The 26,051-nt window shown below is 39.3% G+C and overlaps 2 protein-coding genes and 1 long non-coding RNA gene across 10 annotated transcripts in view; 2 read left to right on the top strand and 1 right to left on the bottom strand.

The window, feature by feature from the left end:
• RPS6KA5 (ribosomal protein S6 kinase A5) overlaps positions 1–26,051 on the top strand; it is a 669,794-nt gene that overhangs the window by 241,023 nt on the left and 402,720 nt on the right. The window lies entirely within an intron of this gene.
• Positions 1–26,051, top strand: part of TTC7B (tetratricopeptide repeat domain 7B) — a 330,755-nt gene that overhangs the window by 55,527 nt on the left and 249,177 nt on the right. For all 8 annotated transcript variants that reach the window (XM_050953235.1, XM_050953234.1, XM_050953237.1 and 5 more), the window contains 2 exons: positions 7,571–7,701; positions 24,944–25,065. In XM_050953235.1, the coding sequence (XP_050809192.1) occupies positions 7,571–7,701; positions 24,944–25,065 (253 nt within the window). The remainder of the gene's footprint in view (positions 1–7,570; positions 7,702–24,943; positions 25,066–26,051) is intronic.
• On the bottom strand, positions 14,653–16,217 carry LOC127051281 (uncharacterized). Its single transcript, XR_007774464.1, has 2 exons — positions 15,213–16,217; positions 14,653–15,093 (listed from the first exon to the last, which is right to left on the bottom strand). It is a non-coding gene; the product is annotated as an uncharacterized LOC127051281 (long non-coding RNA).

The following is a 26,051-nucleotide window of genomic DNA, read 5'->3' as shown; positions in this document are numbered from 1 at the left end:
GGCCTGCCACAGGAGCCAACTTGCTTCCTGTAGCTCTCCTTCCTCAGCTAAGCTCTTTCAGCATTCTGAGGAGTCAGGCGCTCATCAGGCAATCACCTGACCCCTTGAAAACCATCAGACCCCAACCAGTTCTTAACAGGGCACTGCTGCAGAACCAGGTTGGCTGACTGTCCCCAAGTCTTGTAGCCCTTAAAAGGACGGACATGCTTGTTTTACAGTACAGTTAAACTAAGTAAACTTTTTTTTATGAGCACAATAGGAGCAGCTGAACATGATTATATTTAAAATAACATAGTATATGTTTGACACAGTCGTTTTATTACAGTTCTTAAAGATGATGTACGAAGGAACAAAAAAAGGGGGGTTGTGCCTTTATTCACAAATTCCAGTGCCAGAAGGGACCTTTATGATCATCTAATCTAGTTTTACCTCCTGTATAACACAGGCCATAGAACCTCCCCAAAATAATTCCTATAGTGTATGTTTTAGAGTGACATCCAATCTTGATTAATAATTGTCAGTAATGGAGACTCTCCCATGGCCCTTGGTAAATTGTTTCACTGGTTAATTACTCTCATTGTTAAAAATGTAAGCCTTATTTTCACTTTGAATTTGTCTAGCTTGATCTTTCAGACTTCGATTGGTGTTATACCTTTCTCTGCTAGATTGATGAGCCCATTATTAAATATTTCTTCCCTGTATAGATACTTATAAACTGTGATAAAGTCACCCCTTAACCTTCTATTAAGCTAAATAGACTCAAAGAGCTCGATTAACAGTTTTCTAATCTGTTAATCGCTCTCTTGGCTCTTCTCTGAACCATTGTTTTTTTTGCTGTGTTACCCTCTCTTGCTAGAAAGGTATTTTATAAATACCAGCAAGGAAACAGGAGTAGTCTTTATTTTTTAGAAGGCATTTTTAAAAAATAGCTAAGACAGAGTATTTGACGGTTGCACTATTAGAAACTGAATTTGTTGAAATAAGTTGTTTTAATAAAATCAGATTGGCAGTATCATTTTAAGTGTAAACACCTTCTGTAGAAGTTCTTGGGTAGCATAAATTCAGTGTAAAACTTTTAATTTTTTTTAACATGTTTGGTAACATATTGGCAGATGGAGATATTTCAGCCTAAATGTAGGTAGAATATTTAGCTTAGTTTTTACAAAAATTACTCTATGGGAACAATTACTATATAAGTCAGCTTGAACATTTGTCAGTATTCCCGTGCATATCTATTGAAAGTTTGTGTGTTGTGCATAGGAACACACTTACAAAGATGCACTTTTATAGTGCACTTAGATGCACTTTTATAGTGCACTTTTATGCACTTTTGGACAAAAAATTCCGAATATTAGAACTGAAAAACTTTTGAGAGATCAGGCATCTTTTTGATGCTTGTTAAATAATTCACCTTTTAAAAAATTGTCACACGTTCATATACTGATGTGTAAAATGGAGTATTTTTCTGTCCATTTCTTTGGGCTTATTAGATGAGTGTATTGCACTAATTCTCAAAGTGTGGTCCATGGAACATTTGATAGCAGTGCGTAGAGTGGACAGGCTGGTCGCGTGGTACTGGCTTTCCTAATTTGCTGCTGCTTCCATGTCTTCCATTACAAAAATTAAAGCCTGGAAAGGCAGCTGCAAACTAAGAGGAGAAACCAGTTTTGCTGACTCTGCTTGTGGCGACTGCTCATTGCAAGAGAAGAGGAAATGGAAGCTGCTGTCAGAAGCTAGAGCTGCCACTCATGTGCAGAGAGGAAGTTCCAGAGGAGAAGAGCAGGAGGTGTCAGGGCAGTATGTTTAGAGGAATAGAACGAAGTTACTGGGCAGTATATCTGGCTACAAAAAAATGGTGGCAGGGAAGCACGTGCAGAGGGAGCAGACGAAGTGGGCTAGGCATCAGAGACTGATAGTGTATAATTTAAAACATGCTAAACTGGCCAAGATTAAAGTATATACCTCCATCTACCCTAGTTATAAAATGTGCATATTGGAAGGCGTTAGCCTAGCAACTTCTAATGGCTTTTTAAATTCTAATATCTAGAAAACCTGTGTTAGCAATAGCTGAAAACTGGTTTTGGTTGAAGGATTTTTATTTTAGCTACTTGGATTGTTTAGCTAACAAACTGCAGTAGAAAGTGAGGGTTGTGTACTGATTAGAGCAGAGGTTCTCAAACGGGGAGTTGGAACCCCTGAGGGGGTCACAGGGTTATTACATAAGTGTTGCGAGTTGTTAGCCTCCACCTCAAACCCTGCTTTGCCTCCAGCATTTATAATGGTGTTAAATATATTAAAAAGTGTTTTTTTAATTTGTAAGGGGGTGGTCGCACTCAGAGGCTTGCTATATGAAAGGATTCACCAGTACAAAAGTTTGAGAACCACTGGATTAGAGTATTTCACTGAGAGATTAGAGTCCTGGACGTGTTCTCTGTCTCTGAACAGACGTACTCTTATAGTCTTGAATAAGTTACTTTATTCAATTTCCTCCTCTATAACCTAAGTGTAATGATACATGCCTCACAAGAGTGTTGGCTTAATACATGTTTGTAAAGCATTTTGAGCTCCTTAACTAAAAGGACATGCAAAGAATAACATTTTATGTATATTCATATTAAGTCAATATATGTGAATAAGCGTATTTTGGTAGGTATGGATATAACGCTCTGGTCTGTGTGTGTTATTAGTCCCCTTTGATGTTTGACCCATAGAGGATGCATGTCTGTTACAGTCTCCAGCTTGGCACGGTAGCTCAATCTGTAGAAACATGAACATTTTGTTGTAGAGGTCTTCAGTTCAATCCCAATGTGCTGACCAAGATGGCAGTTGTCAGATTGGCATTAATAAAATATCAAAAGCTGACTCTTGGCTATAGAGCAATATTTTTCCACGTATGCAGCTTTTTAAAAATGGTATTGATGATGATGGTGTAAGTGAGGCATCTAATTGCACTAAAAAGGACACTATTAGATAGTTGTTCATATAATGTAACAATGCCCATCTCTGGATACTGCAGGATTCAATCACTTCATCTAATCTGAATGATGTGGCTAGTGAATTAATAGAAACCCTATACTCTTATATGATGTAAATAGATGGTGGTAGCATTATTCAGCTCTAAACATGGCCCGAATAATACTTTAAAAGTGAAGCATAGCATTTAGATCTGTTATATCATGAAAATAATTATAATGGGTATTATTTGTCTAGCAAGTGGTATCTGATTATAACAGGCGGTATTCAGTTGCTCTCCCACATGTGGTGAGAGTTAGATATTAAAAAAAGCTTAATAAATCTCTCATGTACCTGGCATTGAGTACCAGATAACTGTTAAAATCCATTGTAGATCTGATATTCTTTGTGGAACAAGGCTTCTGTTTGCCTCTGTCAGTTTTTATATTTCTTAAAAGGAGAGATTCTGCAGTGTGCCTGTGAGGTGCAGGACAGAACTCCTAGCCACGGTGGAGGGAAGGGTTAAGGTGGCTTTAAACTACCTTTTCACCCTTCTCATCCTGCACTGCTCTGCAGGCCCTGTCATAATTTCAACAGTCCAGGGGTATGCCTGGTAGATCAGCCCAGGGAAACTGCCCTGTGGACCATGGCACTGACTAGAATCTCCACACTGAGGTTGCTGCCCTCAATGCCATGCCTTGTGAAAGGATGCTTGAAAAGTTGTTATGGCTGTCTTCCTCTGTTCCTGTGCTAAGGGAATCCTTCCCAGCTAGATCTGGGGTTTTTAGGGTCCCTTTATGTCTATCCTGCCCTCATACCCTATGTCAAGGAGTCAGAGCAGGGCTAAGGATCTTTCCCAAACTGTGCTATGCTACATAAGCTGTTATATTGATTTTCAATATGTTGTTCCTGAAGATGCTTAATTCAGTCCTGTGTATCATTAACAATATATTTCAATACATGGAACTATATAGTGAGACTAATAAAATTATTTAACAAGTTACTTGTTGCTCCACTGTGTGTGTGTATGTGTGTGTTGTTGGTATCTGTCCTTCTAGCACCTACCCATCAATGAACACTACTTTCTGTAGGATGGAATGTCATGATCAGATGTGCTCCAACTTGTTACTGGCTGCACACTATGATTACAGCTTCCAGAGCACATCTGCCCACATTTGTGATTAAAAATCAAAGGGAGAAACGTGTTGAACTATCTTACAACTTCCTAAACTCTCTTCTTCAAAATACTTTGCCACTTTCTTGTAACACATACTCCTGCCTTGCTCAGACATTTAAATCAAGGAACCATTAGCTTGAGCATTTCACCTTACCTTAGCTACTGTGGTGGCTTCTGGGCAGAAGATATATCTGTTGAATAACTTAAACACTGGAAAAAGATGCTTTTGCACTAGGCTGTCATGATACATCATATATTTGCAAAAATACTGCAACTTGCTTCCGCTGAATTAGTTACTGCAGTAGATGCTACAGTATACTTATAAAAGGGTGGTGTGTCCTTGGGTTGGAGAGCCTGGGGCTAATCCAGCCCTCATTACAAGATGAGCCCACCTGAGAGGAAGCAAGAGGTTCATGTATAAAAGGCAGCAGGAAGCTGCAAGGTGTGCAATAGAGAGAAGTAGCTAGGACTGCCAGAAGCACGAGTCCTGGCAATAATCAAAGGGAAGCCCAGAAAACAGGAGGCTATGGAGCTGGAACTGAGGGAAATCATTTGTTTGTTTTGAGACTTTTGAGTTGTTTTTGTGACAAACTGTATTGCCAGCTGGGTAAAGATTCAACTAAAGGATTTTGGTCTGAGAAGGGGACTGGAAACTGAGTTCTTGAAGGGGAAATAGAGGCAGGATGATAGTCATGGTGCTATACCAGATTGTCAGCGGGATCTCTGCACCCTCTGCTACCAAGGAGAGAAATAGTCCTAGAAGGAGCAACCCCAAAAAAGGGGAGATGGAAGAGTTTGTACTCCTATTAGCAAAGCAGCAATAGAAAACTCAGTTTCTCCTCCCGCACCTGTACAGAACCAACAGAAATAGCAGGAAGTACAGTTTGCCTTCCAACAACAGTGGCAGGAGATGCAGTGGCTCTGGCTGGGGATGTGGGCCCTGGGGGGTGGGGCCGGGGATGAGGGATATGGGAGGGGACTCTGGGCTAGGGCAGAGGGGTAGGGTGTTGGGGGTGAGGGCTCTTGCTGGGGGCGCTGGCACTGGGGTGGCGTTGGGGATGAGGGGTTTGAGATGCAGGCTGCAGCAGGGAGAGAGGACTCCCCCTTAACCCACTCTCTCCATGGAAGCCCGGTCCTGGGGGGAAGAGACGTTTCTCCCCAGCTGTGGCATCTCCTAGGCTGAGGCTGAGGGAGGAGGCACCTCTCTTCGGCTGCAGCAGCTCCAGAGCTGGGGCCAGAGGAGGAGGTTCCTCTCCTCAGCCGCGGCAGCTCCAGAGCTGGGGCCGGAGGAGGAGGTTCCTCTCCCTGGCCGCGGCAGCTCTGGGGCCGGGGGAGGAGGTGCCTCTCCCCTCCTGCATGACCTTTGATAGCCTGCTGCATGGCCGCGCAGCTTAGAGGGAACTTAGGTCTGGGGGATGATGTGGAAGGTTCTCTGCACTTTTTAGTGGGTTGCTGGTTGAGGGAGAATCCACCTAGGCTGCTAGACCACCCTTTTTTAATAGCGGCATCCCAAGTGTCTTATAGAGCCGTGAGTGATATCTTGTCAAGCTCATACCCTGATCTAAAAGCAGCCATCTTAGATCAGCTTGGGTTACCAATTGAAGTTGTGGATAGAGCTGTTTCTGCAAGAGGCCCAGCCCCATGCAGTAATCCAGACACTATGGGATGTAACTGGTCAATGGCAGAGCTTGGAAATGAATTTGTTAGTGGGAATAACGGGCTTAATTGTCTTAGAGCAGCTCCTGCATGTTCTGCATAGGGGGACACAATATAGTGGTGGAAATGGTAGAGAATGCAGAGGCCTATTTGGAGGCAGAGGGACTGGAGCACATAGGCATGCTGAGTCTAGCCCAGCATTCCGATATGATATTGACAGAAAGCCAGCACCCAGGATACCCCAAGGGCAGAGAAGTCAACAAAGGAAAGGAGAGGGGCTAACCTTTACCATCATACCATAAAAGAACAGCTACTAATCCCTTATTGTCACGAAGCAGCAAAGTTTCAGAGGGGTGATGATAGAGTTATCAGTGATGTGCTGCTGCTGTAGGCAAGTGGGACACATCCAGAAAAAAACTGCCCCCTCATGGAATGTGACTTTGTGGGCTGCTGTTTTAGTCAGGCAACGTAGTTTGAGGTCCCCTCCAAAAAGGCTATTTCTGCTAAGGGGAGGGACAAGACCTCCAGAGGTTTTTCAGTGTGGGAGAAAAGGGCCTAAGCAGAAGACTTATCCTCATATGGATTGATATGGGGGGCGAGGGGTTAGGGGGAAAGGGACGGGACGACCACAATTTGAGGACAGTAAGGAAGAACAGTTTTCACCAGGACTGGGAATTAGCAACTCAGGCAGTCCAGAGAGGGCCAGCATAGTACACAATTTGCCAGCAGGGATTGGTGAACTCTCCATATTGGGAGGAGGACCACTAGAGGAGGAGGTTCTGACCCACTCTGTAGAGCAGGGAGAAGCTTCAGGCCTCGTATCTGAAATCGTGAAACAAAGGAAGCCGAGGATGGACGAACCTCGGAGCTGCATTTGTTCCAGACAGAAAGGAATCTTGGGGGACAGGTGCTGGTCTGGGATGTAGGGGAAATTCAAGTAGGGTCCAGAATGGAGGAAGTAGGAATGCAGACCTTGTCATAGCACATAGGTGGTAACTGTCGGACTATACCCTTCTAAGAGGTGGTAGGCGCCCAAATGATGACCCGTGGGATAAGAAGGGAAACAGGGTAGCCCAAGCTCCTCCATAGGGTACATGGTAGCAGTTAATTAATAAACACCAGGTAGCCTTTGAGGAGCAAGATCGCCAGCATGTCATGGTTAGTGAACTCAGGATGGTGGAGGGAAATAGAGAGGGGGGGATTTTTTCAGGTTGAGCCTGGCCTGGGGAGTGCAGCCTGGTTCTGAGGGTGGTGGGGTGAGGGTGTGTAACAAGGTGGCTTGCCCTTGTGTGCCTGAGGCTTAACCAGTCCTGGTTACAAGATGACCCCACGTGAGAGGAATCAGGTGAGTCATATAAAAGGCAACAGAGAGTGTGGAGTTGAGAGATGTAGCTGGAGACTGCTGGAAGCATGAGTCCTGGCAGTAAGAAAAGAGAAGCCCAGGAAACCAGAATCTGTGGGGGAGCTGGAACCCAGGGGAATCTTTGTGTTTGTTTTGGGACTTCTGAGTTGTTTTTGTGACAAACTCTGGTGCCATCTTGGTGAAGAGTGAATTTTGGGGTGAGAAGGCAGCTAGAAGCTGAAAGAGTACTTAACGGGGCCATGGTAAATGGGAATAGGTGTGGGTTTTGGTCTCGATGCTATATACTGTTCAAGACCACCGCGCCTTATTCATTTTTGTTCTCCTCCTCCTCTAACGTTGCCAGAGGCTAGCTTAGCATGGGTCCCAAACAGGACTATTGTTTTAACCTAAGTGTCCCTTTTAAAACTGTGTTTTATTTTCAGGTCTTTGTCTAGAGAAGTTGCCAATTTCCTCGTCAACTAGTAACCTCCACATGGACCGTGAACAAGAAATCATTACGTGCTACGAGAAAGCTGGAGATATTGCCCTCCTGTACCTTCAGGAGATAGAAAGGGTAAGATGGGATAATTTGACCAGTTGAAACAACTGATCTTATTTATTACACAACAGCTTGCAGTCATCCTTAGAACAGCAGCACCTATAGTGTTTCCAAATGAAACATTTTGAGGACTGAGAGAGACTAGATTACACGGTTTAGCTTTCATTGATGTGATCAGATAACTTGGTATTTAACCACAACGGAATGTTCCAAGCTCTGTTTTCTCATAGACATGATGATGAAAAAGATACACAGAAAACCTTGTAGTCCATGATCCTACACATGGGTTTATTTGTTTAATTTAAAAAAAACAACAAAAATGAAATAAACCCATGCCTGTAAATATCAGAAGTGAAATCCTGGCTCAATGGAGGTCAATAGCAGACTTTCCATTGACTTTGATGGAGCCAGGATTTCACCACAGTTCATTTCCCTTCCAATCCATAAAGTATACTGGTGGAAAAGAACCTAAAATAGTGTTGCACCTATCAGCAAGATGCATGTCATGCCCGTGAGAACAGCCAGAAGAACATTTGAAGAATATATATTAATTTCATTTTATAGACATAATTCAGGGACAATAAAGACATACCTGTAACTTCTATTTTTCATCAATAATGTAGGACTGAAAAATTTTTCAAGCAAAATGAGGAACAAGTGAAAAAGTGTAAGGTTATTAAGGGCATGTCTACGCTTACAGTGCTGTAGAAGTGCAACTGTACTGATGCAGCTGCACCACTGCAGTGTGTCTGGTGAAGACGCTCCATGCTGATGGGAGAGGACTCTCCTGTCGGTATAATAAAACAGCATCTGCCATTCGTGGAGGTAATGTTGGCGGGAGAAGTTCTCCCACCAACTTAGCATTGTGCACACGAGCACTTATGTCGCTATAACTTATTTCACTCCGGGGCGGTGGTTTATTCACACCCCTGAGCGACATAAGTTATGCCACCATAGGCTGTAGCGTAGTTATGTAATTAGTTAACCAATGATAAATTAAGAGCGAACTGTGTTTCCGGTATATTGCAGGCTGTAGTGTATCAGCACTGATACACTACACTCACAGTGCTGAGATGTAATAAAAAAAAACTTGGGTCATTGCTAAAAATCTGTGATCCCAATATTAAGTTAAATCATAATTTATTTGCAGTAATTGCTGACATTTTCCTAATAAATGTATCTTGATTTGATTTCAATAAATTAGAGTAATTTGTTAAACATTTATAATTCTGTTTAAATAGCAGATTTCTTTTGTAATATAGTTCTACCAGTCCTTGAACTTGAGTGCAGTTATCGCTTTTAGCGAAGGAAAAATTAAACAGCTGGTGGAAATATTAAGAGTTAAAGTAAATTCATGTGTGTTTGACAGCAGAACATTTTGAGTAAATGTAATAGGCTTATATAGATACAGGACTGTTTAATTATAAGTGCATGTTCTTCAAGCATTGCCTGCATGGATCCCACAGTTTGTGATGCACATAGCTGAACCACTCAGTAATAGTGTCCATAATATAAATAAATTTAAAATCCTTGTGTGTGAGGGAATACCAAAGAAACCAACTACAGTAGCGGTAACTTCAGAAAGGGGAACTACACAAAAATGAGGAAGTGAGTTAAATGGAAATTTAAAAGGAACAGTCACAAAAGTAAAATGTTTCCAAGTTGCATGGAAACTTTTTAAAAACGCCTTAGTAGAGGCTCATATTAAATGTATACCCCAAATTAAAAAGCCTATTAAGAGGATCAAAAAAGTGCAACCATAACTAAACAGCAAAGTAAAAGAAGCAGTTAGAGGCCAAAAGGCATCCTTTAAAAATTGGAAGTCAGATCCTATTGAGGAAAATAGAGAGGAGCATAAACTCTGGCAAGTCAAATGTAGAAGTATAATTGGGCAGGCTCAAAGAGAATTTGAAGGGCTAGTAGCAAAAGAATCAAAAACAGACAGCAAAAAAATGTAAGTACACCAGAAGCAGGAAGCCTGCCAAACAGTCAGTGGGTTCACTGAACAGTCAAGGTGCTAAAGGAGCTATTGCAGAGAAGCTAAACAAATTATTTGCATTGGTCTTCACTGCAGAGGATGAGAGGGAGATTCTCACACTTGAGCCATTCTTTTTAGGTGGCAAATCTGAGGAACTGTCCCAGATTTAGGTGTCATTAGAGGAGGGTTTGGAACAAATTGGAAAATTAATCAATAATAAGTTACCAGGACCAGATGGTGTTCACCCAAGAGTTCTGAATGAATTCAAATATGAAATTGCAGAGCTACTAATTGATATGTAACCTATCAGTTAAATAAGCTTCTGTACTGATGTCTGTGAGATATTTAATGTGATGCCAATTTTTAAAAAAGGCTCCAGAACTGATGCTGGCAATTACAGGCCAGTAAACCTAACTTCAGTACCAGGCAAATTGGTTGAAACTATAGTAAAGAACAGAATTATCAGACACATAGATTAATGTGATTTGTTGGGGGAAGAGTCAACATGAGTTGACTAAACTAAGAGTCACTAAACTATTAGAATTCTTTGAGGGGGTCAACAGTCATGTGAACAAGGGTGATATAGTATACTTGGACTTTCAGAAAGCCTTTGACATGGTCTCTCACCAAAGACTCTTATCAAAGTAATCAGTCATGGGATAAGAGGGAAGGTCTGAAGTGTCCCCCAAGAATCTGTACCAGGGTCAATACTGTTCAACATATTCTTAAATGATCTGGCAAAAGTGGTAAACAGTCAAGTGGCAAAGTTTACAGACGATACAAAATTACTCAAGATAGTTAAGTCCAAAGCATATTGCGAAAAGTTCCAAAGGAATCTCACAAAACTGGGTGACTGGGCAACAAAATGGCAGATGAAATTCAGTGTTAATAAATTCAAAGTAATGCGCATTGGAAAACACAATCCCCACTATACATACAAAATGATGGGATCTAACTTAGTTGTTACTACTCAAGAAAGAGAACTTGGAGTTGTGAATAGTTCTCTAAAAATGTCCTCTGAATGTGCAGTGTGCAGTTCTGAGCTACCTGTCTCGGGGGCAGGGGGGGATTGTTTTGGAAAAGGTACAGAGAAGGGCAACAAAAATGATTGCAACAGCTTCCCTCTGACATTATAAAGACTGTGACTTTTCAGCCTGGAAAAGAGACGACTATGCAGGGATATGATAGAGGTCTGTAAAATCATGAATGTCATGGAAAAAGTGAATAAGGAAGAGTTACTCCTTCACATAACAGAAGAACCAGGGGCAATCCAATTAAATTAACAGGCAGCAAGTTTAAAAAAAAACAAAAGGAAGTACTTCTTCACAAAACGCACAGTCAACCTTTGGAACTCATTGCCAGGAGATGTTATGAAGGCCAAAATTATAATGGGGTTCAATAAAGAATTAGATAAGGTCATGGAGGATAAGTCCATCAATGACTGTTAGCCAAGATGGTCAGAGGTTCAACTTCACACTCTGGGTGTCCCTAGCCTATGATTGCCGGAAGCCGGGACTGGACGACAGGGTATGGATCACTTGATAATTACCTCTTCTTTTCATTCCCTCTGAAACATCTGGCATTGGCCACTGTTAGAAGACAGGATACTGGGTAGATGGACCATTGTTCTGACCCAGTATGACCATTCTTATGTTGTTATGAACTTTTGTGCAGAGTTCTCCGTTGGGGCCCTATGCACAACCTGCTTATGTCTTTGTGCTGTCCTACCTAAATGTTTATCTAAGGGTCGCAACCTCAACTGATTGTGAACCAACAGCATGCAATAGATATCAAGCTGGAAATTCTGGGAAGGCAGGGTCCCTGCCTCTCTTGGTTCACTTTTGCAAAAATTTTCTATAGTAAATTGGCCAAATTCCTAATCTCTGTTAGTTTCAAGCTGTGCCCCTCCTCCCCTCCTTCTGAACAACCATGATGTTTTGTTCAGAGTTGCGAATATTTCAGAGTTATGAACAACCTCCATTCCCAATGTGTTCATAACTGAGGTTCTACTGTAAGGTTAAAACGGTATAACTTATGTGTAGACAAGCCTTCAGAGTAACTGAGTGTCACTTTCTACAAAGATTACATAGCTATAGCCTCTCTGATGCTCCGTTTACAGATGAAGAGTGTTGTGGGTGATAGGCCAAAAATGTTACCAATAAAACTGATTTATTGAATTTCACAAGTTCCTGCTGCATTAACAGACGTTTTGTTTCTTCTTCCATTGCTCAAGCAAAACCATCAAGAAATTAGCACTGTACCAGACGTGATGTTACTGTTACCTTCTGTGATGATTTGGTGAATCTCTGTACTGTTCATGAATTCTGATTGATTTGGATTCATTATGCATCAATATTAAACTAGAAACTTCATGTTGATTGTAAGACTGGTTTGACTTTTCTGCTGTATGTTTTTTACCTCTATCTTAGTCTGAAATTCGAGAGATGTTGACAAAGAACTAATAGTGGAGGGTCATTAAACCTCGATGGCCTTTTGTGCAAATGGAGACATCCTATGTCAGTGAGCTGTCTACTGCCCAGAAGAACCTCCCAGATGTGCTGTAACCAGGCAACTGATCATCTGACTGGAGGGAGTTGAGGCTTTCATAGGGATCATGTGACGGGCTGGAAATTATAAAAGAAAGGTTCTCTGATTGGCCATTTTAGAGAGTAGAAAGTTGGTGACTGCAGAGGTCAGAGATCAAGATTCCAAGTTGCTGGGGAGAAGCCATGTGCCAGAGGAAAAGTGAGAAAAGGGATCCTAGACTCCCTTAGAATTTAGTCAGAGTATTCTGCTAAATGTATTCCAAACTGGTAAGGAAAGTAAGGCAAGGAGTAGCCTACAGATATTTTATTGTTTGCCTAGAACTGTATGTCTCTTTTGCTGTCTAAAGTAAAGCATGATGATGTTTAGAAATCCTTTTGCAAAATCTGTGTGCTTCAACTGTCAGATGTCGCTGAGGGAACAACTATAAACCAGAGTGCCTACAAAGTTGGTGTTATGAGAGAGTGTGTGTAAGCCACTGGGATGTCTTGGGGTGTGGGAAGTCAGCACTGGTTCTGGGGGCCTTAGGACAGCTTTACCAGCACATCCCACTTCCAGAAGGGGGAACAGAGGAGCTATGCCCAGAATGTATGCCAGAGAGGCTAAAGAAGAAACATTGCTGGAGCCTGCTCAGTCCAAGGGAATCTTAAGATTACACAGGTCCAGGATTGGGATCAAAACACAGTAGTCTGGTCAGTGTCCAGCCACATGACCGGGTCTGTAACATCTTCGTATATAATCAATAGGACATGAAGGAGGGCATTTAAAGGTGACCTATGAAGCTGAAATGAAAAATTCCAGAATATATATTAACTTGCATTTAAAAATTTTTTTTTCTTTTGTGCTAGACACTAAAGGCATCAGTGAAATACCACTGGTTAGTAAATGGGGACTGGTCACAGGATTTCACATACTGGGAAAGGTGAAAGAAAAAGAAAAGCTTAATCTTTTCTGTGCTGAATGTTTCCTGCAGTCTTGTTGATGAAGAACACAAAGCATGCAAGGTCCTGTGTAAATGTTACATTATTAATTTGGAATTAAAAGTGCCATATACTCTTTACCTAAACGTTTGTTTAATTTGCACCAGGAGTAGCTTCAGCATTTCAAGAGTAAATAGTTGTCTGACCCAGAAAGAGCTCATAGTATTGTAGTGCTATTGTATTACTATAAAATTAATTTATAGTTCTAAAATGTAACTCCCCATATGGTGCCTTTCTTTGTCACATGAAGCTATCCACTGTTTGTCCTCTGTGTGCAATAACTAACAAACCGTACCTTCTTTATGCTGCATAGGCAGTATCAGGATGTAAATTCTCATTATTTGCTTGAGCTGAATTCTGTTATTGACGACTCATCTATCTGGTCATTCCAATTGAAAAGTAATGTAAAATTTTATGTACTAATCAGCACTTTTTCATTTGATGTTTCGGGAGTGCTGAGTCTCTAGAAGTAACACTAGGTCAAGGTTAAAGCTATGTGATTTACATAATATACACTACAAATACACTTCCTAAAACTGGACAGGGACTGCACCAGTTTGTTTAGCAATTGCCTTCTCTTTCTTCCTAATAGAAATTTTGCTTTCTTGTTGACAAACCTTCAGATACAGTTAATTTTGTTTGTTTGCTGCATGGAGAGATGTCCTTTGCGCTTGACAGATGTGAATTGATTGGTTGTTTTGGTCCACTGCTATATTATATGATTTTTATGAAGTTAAAATGTTGCTTGGATTTTCACCCAAGAGACATCTGTACACAACTGAATTTAATCAAACCGCAACCTCAAAATTCATATGGTGAAAAGCACTTTTTCCTTGTTTGTGTAATAAAATGTGTTTGGAAATTTTTTAATCAAAGCTGGCATTTCAGGGCCTCATTAGTGGAAGAGAAAACATGAGCGAGCAGTTTGAAGCACAGGACCGAGAGTTCGGAAATCTGAGTTATATTCCCAGATTTCCTCAGTGACCTGGGGCAAGTCTCTGTGCCACAGTTTCCCAATTTTGAAATATGGGGAAAATCTGGAAGTTATAACCATTGTTTGTTTATTTGTGTAAAGATTTGAGCTTCTGAATTAAAAAATCTTCTCTTCATTTCAACCTACACCTGCCATTCATACCCTCCTCCTTCTCCCTATTCTCCCCTGCCCTGTCCCACTTCCTCCCTTCAGTGTCTCCGCTACCTTACTTTCTTTCTGTTTAGCAAATCCCCCTCCTAAGTAAACCCGCCCAAAGATTTTCTGTCTGTTAGCCTGTTTGTATAATGCTCTGTACCATGCCCCCCTCCCCGTCTCAGTTGGCCCCTACCATAATAAATCTAATGGACAATAATAATCAGATATCTACTTTAATTGCACTCATTTTCTGTAGACATTGTTGCAAGAGGGAAAAAGGCTACATGCTACCATAACAAGTTTTTTCTGCAGAGTCAAAGCAGCAATAATGAATGAAATATTCATATTTTAGTTAAAACATTATAAATTATGAAAATAGGGTTTGCTAGAGACGATGACCCCTTTTTGTAATTGGATTTTTCTCTGAAATGTTTAAATCCATTCTCAGTTGGTAGTGTCTGGACTTTATCACCATTTAATGTCTAACTGTTTTCACCAAGGTTTCCAATAGTCTCAGTCCAGTTCCTAGTGGACATAACTCCATATTGGAAGTGGCATTAACTGTCAGTCTTACAATGTGCCAGATTTTATCAGTGATCAAACTGGAATACCCTTTCCGCTCTAAAAGGTGACTCTTCTTGGTGAAAAATGAGGCATATTGGTGAGGCAGTACGTAAAGAATGTCTCCACAGCTACTGTCATGTGTTCCCTGTTTGGTGAAAAGAACATCTCTTCCCACAGTAGTCTGTCACTTTATAGGAATACTTAACACTTCACTGAAAATTTTAAAAAGAAAAGAGATCTATGAAATTACAACAGCCCCACAAAATGCTAAATAAAATGTATATATTGAGCCTGTTCTTTATAATTAACAAACGTATATTTGACTACTTACTTTTCCTTTTGACAGGTGCACAAACCACAATAGTCCCTAAACTAGGGGGCACATACGTTTTATGAATAAATTAATTGCATAATTCCCATTTACATATTTTAGTTTAGCACTTATCTTCTCTTTTCTTTGATTCCCATCCATCAGCTCAATAGCGATGATCAGACTGAATGAAATCTGACAACTCTTTCTATCTTGTACCAGCTTCACAGCTTTGTTCATCTTTAACCTTTTTGTTCTGTCATTCTTGACTGTGTCTGTCCAACACATCCTCGGTCTTCCTCCATTTCTAGTTGCTTGGAGTCTGGTATGTATCGCCATGTATGGTATCTTTTCCAAGTCCATTCTTGCCATGTGTCCAAACCATTGAAGTTGTCTTCCTTGAATCTTCTGGAACAGCATTATTTCTTGCCCTAACCATTTTCTTATCTCTTCATTTTTAATTTTCTGCAGTCTTGGAACTCTCAGTATTCCTATCAGCCAGTTCATTTCTGCAGTCAAAATCTTACATTCATCAGCTTTCCTCCTACTCCCTCATTCCGACCTACATAGCAGTACTTCCAAGACTGTTGTTTCATATACACTGATTTTTGTTTTTATCTAAATGTCTTGCACCTTTCAGGTATTTCAGAGTTTTCCAAATGCAGTAGCAGCAAGTCTGATTGATTGTTCTTTTTTTGTCTTCACAATTCCCATTCTTTAATACTAGTCCTCCAAGGGTAAACAATTTTTTCCCACTTGTTGTAGTTCTTTGTCTCTGAGTTTGATCGTTACCTCTTTCTTTTGTTTTCCAAGTGCCATAATTTGTCTTCTCCATGCTGATCTTCAATCCAAATTTTCTTCTTTCCTTAACTACCTTTTCAGTTATTCTCGGTAAATACTGCTTAGTCAGTGCAGTGAGGTCAATATAATCTGAGAATCTAAAAGTTATGCACTGTCATACCATGTAACATGACTCCTCCCATTTCATCTGTCTGCTACAGCCATTGCTTACAGCATCAAGTTGAAAAAGTCCGGTGATAGCATTTGTAGCTTTGCTTTAACGAGGCAAAAATGTTAACCTTTTTCTTAATAGCAGTATTAATTTAAACCAGTTTTCTTCAGCAGAATTAAAGAGACACTTAGCAAGGATGAAATAGAAGTATTATTATATTGCTTATATGAATCGCAGAAGTAATATGTCAAAATACCTACAGCATGTGTGTGAAAGGTTTCTTTCGGGCATTGAAGAAATTGTTCAGACCCATTTTGTGTTCAAAAGCACCCAAATGTTTTCTTTTTAAAACCTGAAACTGGTCATGGACTTAGACATCAATGATATCAAGTGCTATTAACATGTTTTAAAGAAAATTGGTTTAGAAATAATTGTTAAGTGTTTGAAGATCTTTGTGCTGCTCACATATAGTTCGGTACATGCTTTAAAAGTTTAGGGCTAAATTAAATACCAAGCTGCAAGTTCCAAGGTATATGTCTCTTTAGTTGCCCATGTTTTAATTTCATGTCCCATGTTGAAATGAAACTGGATTTTTCTCTTGTTTTTTTCCTGTTTATAAATAACAAATAAGAGAGCTCACTATAAAAAGTGTGTTCATGAACATTAATGGTTGAGATTTTAAATGCATAACATTCAGGAAATTAATTTATGGTTTACCAGGGAAGGTGGTGCACTCAATGTCACCTGGAGTCGTTCACACAAGATTAGATATCTTTCAAAAAGACATGGTTTAATCCAGTTTCTAGGGGAAAATCTATGGCCTCTGTATGGAGATGGTCAGACTATATGATTGTACTGGTCCGTTCTGGTCTTAGACCTAGAAAGTCATTACAAAATCACGCTGTAACTGAGCCAGCTCCTGCAAATGAAAGGTCTTGGAGGCCTGATTTGCAGCACCACTAAAGTCATTTGAGTTACATCAGTGCAAGACCAGAGAAAGTGAGATCAGAATCGTGCCCTTTATCCTATTGCCAATCTCCTTAGCAATTATCCTGTTATCAGTCCCATCAGAGACCTAGTTTTTCTTTCTCTCTGAAATATATTTTGATAAGGAACTTGGATTATATGTATTTCCCTTAATCTTTTCTTTGTCTCCCTGTGTTTTCTAAGATAAGAAACTACTTGTTCCTGTAAAATGTGTGTAATGAAGGAACCCTAGAGTGTGTGTTAAATCAGTTTAGTAGCCACAGGAAACCATACTTAAAAATTAGTCTTGTATTAATAATGTGATGGGTGTTTGCCAAATTTAATTTTGTAACTGGTTGCAATGTTCAGTAAAATAGATCACTTTCTCAGAAACCCTCTGAAGTAGCTGAGAAGCTGCTCTTCTATCATCAAGCTACATTATAGGCACTTAGATACAATAATGGTGGACACAGTAAAATGCTTAAGATAGTATTTCACTTGCACACAGTTGTTTTGTAGGATATATCAGTGTTGTCAGCTTGGTGCTGAAACTTGACACAGGTAAGGAAGGCCTTCTTACTAGCTTGTTAATAGATTGGCAGAAGGATGTACTTCTGGCATGTCTAAAGTGAACATTAGAGACACAAGGTGGGTGCATTAATATATTTTATTGGACCAACTTCTGTTGATGAAAGAGAAGCTTTCAAGCTGTACAGACCTCCTGAAGGAGAGCTCTGTGTTGCTCAAAAGCTTCTCTCTTACACCAACACAACTTGGTGCAATAACAGATATTACTTCACCTTGTCTCTCTACTATCCTGGGACCAACACTGTAAACAACAATAGAACATAAAGTGAATGTTCTCAGTTAAAAATTAGTGATATGAGTTAGATGTTGTCAAGTCAGAAGGGCCTGACAAAGTACATGCTAGAATATTTAAGGAACTGGCTGAAGAGTTATCTGAGCCATTTGAGATCATCTTTGAGAACTCATGGAGGACAGCAGTGATCCCAGAAGGCTGGAAAAGAGTAAATATAGTACCTATCTATAAAAAGGAGAATAAGAACAACCCAGGAAATTGTAAACCAGTCACCTTAACTTTGGTACCCAGAAAGCTAATGGAGCAAATAATTAATCAATCAATTTCTAAGGACCTAGGGGATAAGAAGATAAGTAACGGTCAGCATGGATTCTTCAAGTACAAGTCATGTCAAACCAACCTAATACCCTTCTTTGACAGGGTTATAAGCCTTATGGATGGAGGATGCAGTGCATGTGATACAGCTTGACTTTAGTACTGTCTCATGTGACCTTCTCATAAACAAACTAGAGAAATATAGTTTAGATGAACCTACTAAAAGATGGATGCACAGCTGGTTTGAAAAGCATACTCAGAGCAGTTATTAATGGTTCACAGTCAGCCTGGAAGGACAGATCCCACAGGGCCTAGGTTCTAGTCAGTATCTTCATAAATTATTTGGATAATGGCATAGAGAATGCAGTTCCAAAGATTGCAGATGATACCAAGCTGAGAGAGGTTGCAGGTGTTTTGGAGGACAGGATTAGAATTCATCATAATCTTGATAAATTGGAGAAATGGTCTGAAATAAATAGGATGAAATTCAGTAAGGACAAATACAAAGTATTACACTTAAGAAGGAATAATCAGTTACACAAATACAAAATGGGAAATGGCTTGCTAAGAAGGAGTACTGCAGAAGTAGTTCTGGGTGTTTATAGTGGATCCCAAACTTAATATGAGTCATCAATGTAATGCTGTGCAAAACAAAAACAACCAACCAACCAACCCCAACCCTGACTATCATTCTGGGATATATTGGTGGTGGGGCTCAGGCTTTGGCTTCGGCCCTAGGCAGCTGGGCTCAGGTTACAGCCCCGCCCGCGCCCAGTTCCTTCCCCCCAGGGTGGAGGGGCTCAGGTTTTGGGTTCACCTTTCCCCCTCCCCAAGGGGTCATGAAATATTTTTTGTTGTTAGAAGGGGGTCGTGGTGCAATGAAGTTTGAGAAACCCTGGTCTAGATAATACTTAGTCCTGCTTCAGTGTAAGGTTCTGGACTAGATGAGCTATCGAGGTCCCTTCCAGTCCTACATTTTTGTGATTTTCTTCTTAAAAGCCAGCTGACCATGGCTTGGGTAGGTCAGCACCTTTGGAGACAGCTCCTTTGTCACTGATAGTACCAGCATTGGAGATGAACAGCTTATCCCAAAGAGGTAGGAGACTTTGGAAACTCAAATACAAATTCCGTTCCTTGCCCTTCAATTTCTTAGGTCTTTGCTGAATATTGAAATGTTTTGTTTGGAGGTATCACACTTTAGATCTAATGTTGTGGCAACCAATCGTCAATTTAATACCATACCAACAAAAAAAGTTGAAAGGTGAAATTAGGGTTGCAGGCCCATGTCAATGTTGTGAGCATATATTGCCCTTCAAGCTGTTAGAATTAATAACATGTTAGAGATCTAGGAAATTCAGTGTATGATGAACTTGCAAGAAACTTGTATATTTAGAAATGTGGAAATTCATAGTTATGGTGCCCAAATTACTTTACCTCTGCCCCAGTAGTGATCCCACTCTCATCTTCCTTTTTTTGTTCCTTTTATAGCTATGTATGATTATTTACGTACATAGAAAACTCTCAAGTCTGGTTATGCTGGTCATGCCCATCAAATCAGAAAAGCAGCTGTCTCCTCAAGGTTTCTGATGTTTGAAACTCTTCCTTGTAAATCAGCCTGGAAGAGTGCCTCAAAACTCTTCTGTGCTTTCCCTGTGCATCTTTGCTTTGAGCTCCTAGGGAAGGCCACAGTCCTGTCCAGCTTTTCTTCTCTGGCTCCATCTCTCTGCTCTTTCAGCAGCTCCAAACCCAGGCCTCAGTGTAGGAGGATTTCTCTGTGATCAGTGCTGTTACCTCTGGAAGCTGGTGACTGTTACCTCAGGTTGGAGAGGCACTATTCCCAACCCCAAACTGTGGTCAGCACAAACTAAGAAGAGTCTCTCACCCAGGATAGATTTGATTTAAATCAAATTGATTTAAATAACTAGTCAGGAATACTGAATTTAATCATGGATTTCTACATAAAAGTGCATTCTTGTTGGTTGTTATAACCTTAATACATGTTCTTCATAACTCAGAGATAGATGTAGGTTTCATCTTTAGAAGGTACACCCTCTACATTTTTTAAATGATTTATTTTGAAAAATTTTCAGATTAGTTTCACAGCAATATCAGAAAATGAATGATTGGTTATTTCATTTACCAAAGGTAATTGAAGCAGATATTTATGAAGTCACTGGGAGGTCAACTATCTCCAATTCAACAGGTTTATCATTAATATTTGGAGGATTTTCTTGCCATGCTATATTAGGAGGAGAACATAATCAGACAGACATTTAAATTGTTTTATTTAACTAAAACAACGTTATGTATTCTGGATTTTTTTCTTCAACAGCAAATATATCCTATTTTAACAAAACAAGCATATGAAATTTTGAATTTAGTTAAACATTCAAGTCTCTTAAAATCAGGTTTGTTTTTGTTAAAATTGTTTTTAACTGAAATAGTTAAATGAAATATTTAAAAAACAAAATAAAAAATTAAATAGACTGTGTGAAACTTAAAATATTGGCTTCTGCAGCTAACTCAGTCATCTTCACCTTCATTTTCCTGTTTGTTCATAATCTGGAAAAGAAAAACAAGCTTTCCTGTTTTTTCAGGTCCCAAACGATTTCTCAATTTGGAATGAATTAATCCAAAGGAAGAAAATAGTCTTTTTACACCAGCAGAAGAAGCTACTGCCGTTAAGTGAGATTATCACTTCAACAGTCTCTGAATCCAAGTGTTTAAGTGACTTCCACCAGTTCACTGGTGTGACTTTCTTTAAAACATCATCAGCAAACATATATTTCTTGAATGGTTCACTCTTAGCTCTGAAGTTTATTATAGTTGGCATTATGGAGGGATTATTGCTGGACATCCATGTCATAGCCAACTCCTCTTCTTCAGCAGTACCCTGGTACTGAGTATTGAGAATATTTGCAAGAAAATGAGCTGGAGATAGTACTTATCCCATTTGTTTTTTTTAATGCTTGTAATTTAACTCTGTCATTGCATAGTCTCATTCAGTTCCTTCCATTTTTGCTGTTAACAAGCATATTATCTCTGGAGACACAAATCCACAGTTTGAGAACTGCAAAACTAAGCATCTCAGATGGTATCTTCTAGACTGAGTCCCATTGGGTAGGTAGAAAGATTAACCTAAGTAATCTATGCAGAAGCCCCTGGAAGCGCATAAAATTGAGTCCCTAATCCATGAATTATTGGAACTCATTTAGAAAACTTTTCTTAAACATTACATGAATATATTGTCCCATACTATAGAATTAGAATTTATAATCCCTATTCCATGATGAGGTATCTTTGAGCTATAGTGTATCTTAATTAAAACTATCTTTAGATAGTTTTTCTCAAATCCGATTTAAATAAACGATTTTTTAATTTTTTTTAAACCATTGATTTGTATCTACCCTGCTCACACCACGACTGAGCACATTGAAGGCAGTGCCTCCCCTGAGATTCTCTGTGCTAAGGGAGATGAGTGACCAGCTCGTCCACAGACCCTGGAGAAGAATAATTGAGGAAGTCATGGATAAAAGTAGGGCCTCTGGCCATGCAACAAGCAAAGGAGTTCCATCCTGCACCTATGAATTTGCTGGGCTATTGAACCCCACTGCACCAGTCATCCAAAACGTGTATTCCTCTCCTGACCCCATCTTATGAGTAGGGCCCTTCCAAATTCACAGTCCAGTTTGGTCAATTTCATGGTCACAATAATTTAGAAATTGTAAATTTTAGAATTTACATCTGAAATGTCACGGTGTTGTAATTGTACAGGTCCTGACCCGAAAAGGAGTTGTGGAGAGGTCACAAGGCTATTGTGTGTGTTGTGGGGGGGTTGCAGTCTGGCTACCCTTATTTCTGCCCTGCTACTGGCCAAGAGCCCAGCTCTGAAGACAACACCACTGCCAGCTGTAGTACAGAAGTAAGGATGGCATGGAATGGTATGGCCACCCTTACTTCTGCGCTGCTGCCTTCAGAGTTGGGCCCTTGGTCAGCTGCTGCTACTCAGCTCTGAAGGCAGCAGTACAGAAGTAAGGGTGGTATTCAGAGCTGGCAACTGGCCAACAGCAGCTGCTTTCCGGCAACCAGCTCTGAAGACAGTGCAGAAGTGAGGATGGCAATACCGCATCCCCCCTAAAATAACCTTGCAACCCCCCTGCAACTGCCTTTTGGGTCAGGACCCCCAATTTGAGAAATCTGATCTTCCACCATGAAATCTTTTATAGTATAGTGTAAAAGCACACAAAAGACCAGATATCACAGGTGGACAACAGATTTCATGATCCATTACTTATTTTTTTTATGGTCGTAAATTTGGTTAGGCCCTACTTATGAGATCTGGAATGTGTCTACCTGGCAACTTCCACATCCTTTTACCAGACATTACAAAGCACATGTGGGATCCTTATCAGATGCTGCCTTTAGTCTCTGGCTCTCATAGTATGTAGGTCTCTAAGTCTTCACTGCTTTTCCTCCCCTTCTTCTGGTTGGACTGCTTGTGATTTCTCAGCAGTCCTGTTTCCAGACTAGATGAATTTCTGTGAATGACAACAGATCATTGAAACATGCAATCTTTTCATAATAGGAAATCATCTCATCTAGATTCTTCCCCACTTTTGCACATATGTTTATAGTGTTTTATGGTTTAAGATTTTAAACAGCAGTTGTGATGGACTTGCCAAGATGGTATAGGGGGAACAGCAGGAGCTTCCAATACTTCAATCAGTCAGTTACCTCTGTGGTTCTATGGGTGAGATTAACCAAATAGTCCTGTTTATAGGCTAGAGGAATACCTTTTTGTAAGAAGACATATTTACAGTACGTTTTTAGAAGACATATTTACAGTACGTTTTTAAATGACCTATCTTTAAAGCAGTTTTTTATAATGGCTTTAGTCAGTCCATAGACCACATCTTAAATACTTGTGCAGTTAAACTGTTCATCACAGGGTATTGGTGTATAATTCGTTTCATATTGGCACATACATAAAGCCAGTACAACCAGTGGACATAATGGTACTGTCATTGAAATTAATAGTGAATTTGCCAGTGGCTTCAGTGAGAGAGGATTGAGTCCGGTATTTGTATTGTGAGGGATGGTGAGGTTTCTCTTCATCTGACTTTTTTCCTTGTCTGGATGTTGCAAACTGTTCCTGTTGATGAACAATTTTCTACCTTTTTGCAATGTACCAGATCTCATAGATGGCAGGTACATTAGAAAACATTTCCTTTACCCTGAACTTCCTGGTGAAGAGCACTCCCTGAAAATTATTAAATATGAACATGAGGGAAGAGGTAAGTTACCAGTCACATTCACAGTGCACTCTGAGTTAGAATCACAGCTGAAAATATTTTACTTTTAGACCGTTTCTGCTGTTTTATAAGCTCTAGTGTTTAGACTTCAGCATGCCTAATGAATTTATGATTGGATTAGACAAAGGCATTGAGTTTTTGTAGAAAGTTAGCATTCTCTCAGATACACCTTCTATAATGCTGTTAAGTAGAGTTATTGTAATGTAGATGGAAAAACTGTAGTAAATAGGGTTCATTGTGTTGGATAATATAGGGTATTTTCATTCAGATTCTATTAACATTTAAATGTTCATCCAATTTCATTATGATACATGAAATTGTAACCAGAGGACCAGTTAGTCAAACGAATGTTCTTTTGTGGATGTCTATAAAGAACTGTTCTGTTTTAAGAAAAGTCAATTCAGAATGCCAGAGAGAATATCTGCTTGAATGGCAAGTATTTTATGCAGACTGCATTAAAGGAAGACAATAGTTACACCACAAATCTACTTCTAAAAATATTTTAATCTTGCTATAAGTGAAGGAAAAAGGAAACAAACACATTGTTAGCCCCCCTTTCCCAATTACTGTATTTTGCCTATGATATTTTTAAAGCGAGCGCGCATATCAAATTGTCAGTGTTCATTTTCGTATAATGGATTTATTGAAATAGTTTCCTCTAGAATGTCTTTCATTATTGGGTTTTCGTGACTGATAAAATATAGAGTGTATAAATGAAAATCCAAGCCACACAGCAGTTTCAAGGAAGCTTTGGCTAAAAGGGCAATGTCAGCACAAATATTAACGGACTCAAGTGTTGTGTTTCATTCTTTCTGAACCACCTGGGGACACTACTTTTGAGTATCTCACTAATCTCCATGCTTTTTTACATTAGTTTGTAATTCTGTGGACTTGACTCACTTATTTTAACTGAGCTTGGTAGTGCCTATGTATTGGTTTTTGTAATTGGAACTAAACCATTTATGTGTAGGGGTTGATGCCAAGAGGAACTGAGCATTGCCATCTACTATTACTGAAGCATGTTTAACTATATATTTTTATAAGTTTTATACATTATTTTGCTTTGAGTACTCTTTTCATGTATTGCATTGTAAAATGCATTAGAAATTAAATAATACAATTGCAATCAGAATAATAGAAGAAGGAAGAATAAATTAAAAGTCGCAATGAAGGAAGGTATTGAGAAGAGATTTGAAGAGATGGAAAATCAGTGAGACAGATACAGAAATGCTCTCCTAGACAGCAGGAGAATGGAGTGAAGAAGGCTTTGTTAACAACATTGTCGAGCGCCAGCTTTTTTGTTCTACCCCACATGCTCTCAAATAATAAGAATAGAACGTTTCATCTGTATTTCATTTAATTTTATTTTACTTGTGTGTTTTCTTAGGTAATAATTACCAATATACAAAACAGAAGCCCTAAACCAGGGTCTGCAGTCCATGAACAGGAACTGGGATTTTTCCTAGAAACAGGACTTCAAAGAGCGCATGTCTTGTATTTCAAAAATGGGTAAGATTTGAATTTAGTTTTTTTTTGTTCTTGATCATAATGTCAAAAAAGTCAGAAAATGAAGCTAACGAGCATCTCATCTTTACTTTTTATTATTGTAGTAGAGATATTTTGGTTGAAGATGACAATTTTTCTGTCCAGATACTATTTATTTTAAGTTGCATTTAATTTTTTCCTCAAAATATATGTTTAGAATAAAATGAAATAGGGAATATTAAATAGAATGAGTGAAATATTTTCTTACAGCTCTTTATTAACTGTGAAATTTCTGTCTTTTGTGTTGAAACTTTAATAATGCAGATTACAAGAAAAAGAAATTGAAACATTTTGATTTTATAATTTTTTTTCAAATCTCTTCAGTTATCACTTATTTTAACATTATGCTGCAGGATAAATGTGCATGAAGATCAACAGTATGTATATGTATAATCTCCATTGTGTCTACTCTGTAGAACCTTTTAGATTGTGCGTGGGAGATCGTTCATAATTTTGTGAAGTAAAAATTCTACTGAATATAGGTGTACAAATATATCTCAAACATTACAGAAAATAAACAAAGAAATTCATTTTGTTAAGCTCTTGAAAACTTGGCACGCTAGGTTTAAAGTACGCTTCTGGTATTTGTTGTTGAATCCATAGTCATTTTAGACTATGTAGATTGGTTTGCTGGTTTTTGATTTTTCTGAGAAAATACTGTGTGAAATCCTACCCCCTAACTGGCAAAACTCCCATTGACTTCAGTAAGCCCAGAATATCACTTCATTTCATTAATACCTTTCAAATCAAAATAAATAACTAAAATCGGTGGAGTCAGGCAGTGTCTGTAAAGGTGTGAGATTTTGATGTAATTTGAATAGTGAGGGTTGATGAAGATTTTCAAATTTATTATTTTGCCACCTGTCTCTTGATCCCATCTGTTTTTCTGCTGTATCTTTTTTTAACTTGGACTGACCAGAACTGAATACTGAATTGTTAACTTTTAAAAT

The sequence above is a fragment of the Gopherus flavomarginatus genome, chromosome 5 (genome assembly GCF_025201925.1).
Source record: "Gopherus flavomarginatus isolate rGopFla2 chromosome 5, rGopFla2.mat.asm, whole genome shotgun sequence".
Taxonomy (NCBI): Eukaryota; Metazoa; Chordata; order Testudines; family Testudinidae; genus Gopherus; species Gopherus flavomarginatus.
Note: the sequence above shows the minus strand (reverse complement) of the source record. Positions and strands in the feature narration are given on the sequence as shown.